Below are 3,607 nucleotides of genomic sequence, written 5' to 3'. Positions count from 1 at the left end.
AATCAGGGGGGAGATCTGACTGATATTAAAGTGGAGGATGAAGAAGAGCAGATGATGGGCGATCCCCCGTGTAAGAGTGAGGTGGAGGAGGACATTCCAGGAGATGCCACCACAGGTATGTAGTAAGAAGCCTCTGAACTCATGTTCTAGATTTGCTCCTTAAGGACTGCGCCAGTTTTATTTTTTGCATTTTCATTTTTTCCTCCAGACCTTCCAAGGCTGATAATGTCTTTACCTTTTCGTTCACACAGCCTTATGAGGACTTATTTTATGTGGGACACGTATTTTCTATTGTCACCATTTAATTCACTGTATTTTGTACAGGGGCGCACAGGCCAATGACCCTACTGTGAAATTTCTTGGTGGGTCGATGCCCAGAGGGCCACTAGAGCTCTCATCATGGCCTCAGCTGAGTACTTAACAATCTTCAGCATTAATTCTAGAAGCATCAGGAGCGGCAGGTGACCTCCGGAATTCAAATGTATTCTCAGGATGGTGATACAGTTAAATACTGCGGTGAGAGCGGCAGTATATTTTGCTGTACTGTGGTATTTGGTTCTGCAGGGGCGGGATCTTGTGCTGCACTACAGTATTGCTGCCCCGTCTACTTCTGTTGTCCCTGCCTACTTGTGTTGGCCCACCTTTAGTCAATATAAAGCTGCCTAGAAGATGGGGCCACTTTAAGTTCTCAGTCTGCCTCTGATCTTGTATTGAAAAATGGGAAAAAAATATTTCTTGGATGAAATTTTAAAAACTTATTTATTCCATACATTTACGGGTTTTGTTTAAATGGCATTTAGTCTGCGCTTTAAATGATCTGACAAGCTTATGTTGCCGGTCAGTACGATTACGGATATACCAAATTTATGTAGTTTTTATTTTGATTTACTACTATCTCCAGAACTGTGAGGGAATAAACATGTGATAGGAGCAATGTCCCTGCTGGAGACTGCGATGTCTGTTTTTCATCTCTCGGATGCTGTGGTCACAATTGACCATGGCATCTGAGGGGTTAAATGTCTGTGGCAGGCGATATCGCTGATCGCAGACATTAACATCAGGTATCTTCTGTTTAAAACGTATGTGATGTTGGCCTTCAAGGGGTTAAGTTCTTCCATTATATTCCCCAATCCTTTTGAAACCACTTGTGGTTTTGACACAAAAAAAAACTAAATGGAAACCACAAAAAGTCCCCAAAACTATCGTTCCTGCTGGATCCAGTTCCGCTGTCAGACTTTATCAGAAGCTTCATGTGTGTTTGCAGCCTAATTAGAATATTGTGCATTTTTTACTTTTTGGTTTGAAAAACAACAGTAAATGCATGTTTAATCCTAACAGAAAACCTCTCTGATGAAAATTTCATGTCATCATTAAATTATAAAGATGAAGATATCATGCCGTGCTCTTCAGGAGAAAACCTCTTTACCCTCAAAGTAAATCCAGGACTTCACAGTACAGATCTATCATATCATCCACCTAATCATGAGGAACCTTCTCCTGACCAATCACAGATTGTTACCACAAGTGCAGGCCAGAACGAGGATGACCGATTTCAATGTCATATTGGCGAGAAGCGTTACTCCTGTTCAGAATGTGAAAAGTGCTTTACAGATAAACAAACCCTTGTGATACATGAGAGAAGTCACACAGGAGACAAGTCATACTCATGTTCAGAATGTGGTAAATGTTTTACAAATAAATCAAATCTTGTTGCACATGACCGAAGCCACACAGGGGAGAAACTGTATTCATGTTCAGAGTGTGGGAAGTGCTTTACCTGTAAATCAAGTTTTGTTAGACACAATAGAATTCACACAGGAGAGAAGCCGCATTCATGTTCAGAATGTGGGAAATGTTTTGCAAATAAATCACATCTTGTTAACCATGAGAGAATTCACACAGGAGAGAAACCATATTCTTGTTCAGAATGTGGGAAATGTTTTACAAGTAAATCATATCTTGCTACACATGAGAGAGTTCACACAGGACAGAAGCCGTATTCATGTTCAGAATGTGGGAAATGTTTCACAGTTAAATCAAATCTTATTAGACATGAGAGACAACACATAGGAGAGAAGCTGCATTCTTGTTTAGAATGTGGGAAATGTTTTACACACAGATCAAGTCTTGTTACACATGAGAGAGTTCACACAGGAGAGAAGCCGTATTCATGTTCAGAATGTGGGAAATGTTTCACAATTAAATCAAATCTTATTAGACATGAGAGACAACACATATGAGAGAAGCCGTATTTGTGTTCAGAATGTGGGAAATGTTTTACACAGAAATCAAATCTTGTTACACATGAGAGATGTCACACAGGAGAGAAGCCATATCCCTGTTTTAGAATGTGGGAAATGATTTACATATAACGCCAGGCAAGATAGCTCTCTCAAACCAGGCCACCACTTTGTCCATTTCCTATGTGTATATAATCTATGTTATATCACTGTATATACTGTCACTGTATTTAATGTCATTATATAATTCTGTTGAGTGGGCCCTAACAATACAATCTTTCAGTCTTTTTCATGGGCACCTTCTGAATTTTGGCCCCATAGCAGCTGCTTCCACTATAGCTACTTACCCGGTTTTACAGATAAACATGTCTGCTTACACAGGCAATGAGAAAATCACACCACAGAGAAAATGTATTTATGTCCAGAATGTGGGAAGTGCTTTACAGATAAGTCAAATCTTTTTAGACATCAGAGAAGTCACACAGGAGAGAAGCTGTATTCCTGTTCAGAATGTGAGAAATGTTTTATTATTAAACTCAAACTTAAAGGGGTTCTACAGTTTGTTTTAACTGATTATCTATCCTCTGGATAGATCATCAGCATCTGATCGGCGGAGGTTCAACACCCAGGACCCCCGCCCATCAGCTGTTTGAGAAGGCAGCAGCGCTCCATTAGCGCAGCGGCCTTCTCACTGTTTACTGCTGGCACAGTGACGTCACAACTAGTATCAACTGGCCTGGGCGGGGCTAAGCTCCATTCAAGTTAACAGAGCTTAGCCGCGCCCAGGCAAGTTGTTACTAGTCGTGACGTCACTGGGCCAGCGGTAAACAGTGAGAAGGCTGCGGTGCTGCTGGAGCGCCACTGCCTTCTCAAACAGCTGATTGGCAGGGTCACAGGTGTCAGACTCCCGCTGATCAGATGCTGATGATCTATCCAGAGGACCCCTTTAAATATCATCAATAAATCCAAGTAGGAGTAAAGCCATTTTTGATGTGTTTATATGTAGAAAATGTTTTACATGGAAATAAAATTTTAAAACTCATCAGAGAATTTACACAGAGAGGAAACCAATTTAGCACATCAGGCTATACACAGATATTACTGGCCAATATGAAGGTTTATTTTGGGGTGCAATTAGCCGGTAAAGGTAAAGTATTGTTGATTTGAGGAAAAGAAGAGCCTTGTAGTGGAGATGAACAGTCCCCTTGAACCTTGCTTCTTATCACTGTATTTACATTTTTTAAATCTATTTAGTTTTTCTTATTGTACACCTTGTGCCCTTGATATGGTGATACAAGGCTGAACTGGATGGACGGAGGGCTTTATTAAACCTTATAAACTATGTTACCTTGTACTGTTTTGGTCGC

General features: G+C 40.6%; 1 protein-coding gene across 1 annotated transcript; it reads left to right on the top strand.

Moving 5' to 3' along the window:
* The first annotated feature begins 1,394 nt into the window (after positions 1-1,394).
* LOC120991993 (gastrula zinc finger protein XlCGF17.1-like) lies at positions 1,395-2,815 on the top strand. Its single transcript, XM_040420757.1, has one exon. It carries the CDS (start codon positions 1,395-1,397, stop codon positions 2,238-2,240), a length of 846 nt encoding a protein of 281 aa, XP_040276691.1. The 3' UTR covers positions 2,241-2,815.
* Positions 2,816-3,607: the final 792 nt, after the last annotated feature.

This window comes from Bufo bufo, chromosome 2 (assembly GCF_905171765.1).
Source record: "Bufo bufo chromosome 2, aBufBuf1.1, whole genome shotgun sequence".
In the NCBI taxonomy this organism is placed as follows: Eukaryota; Metazoa; Chordata; class Amphibia; order Anura; family Bufonidae; genus Bufo; species Bufo bufo.
The sequence above is the reverse complement of the archived record's forward strand: the minus strand, read 5'-3'. Positions and strand labels throughout refer to the sequence as shown.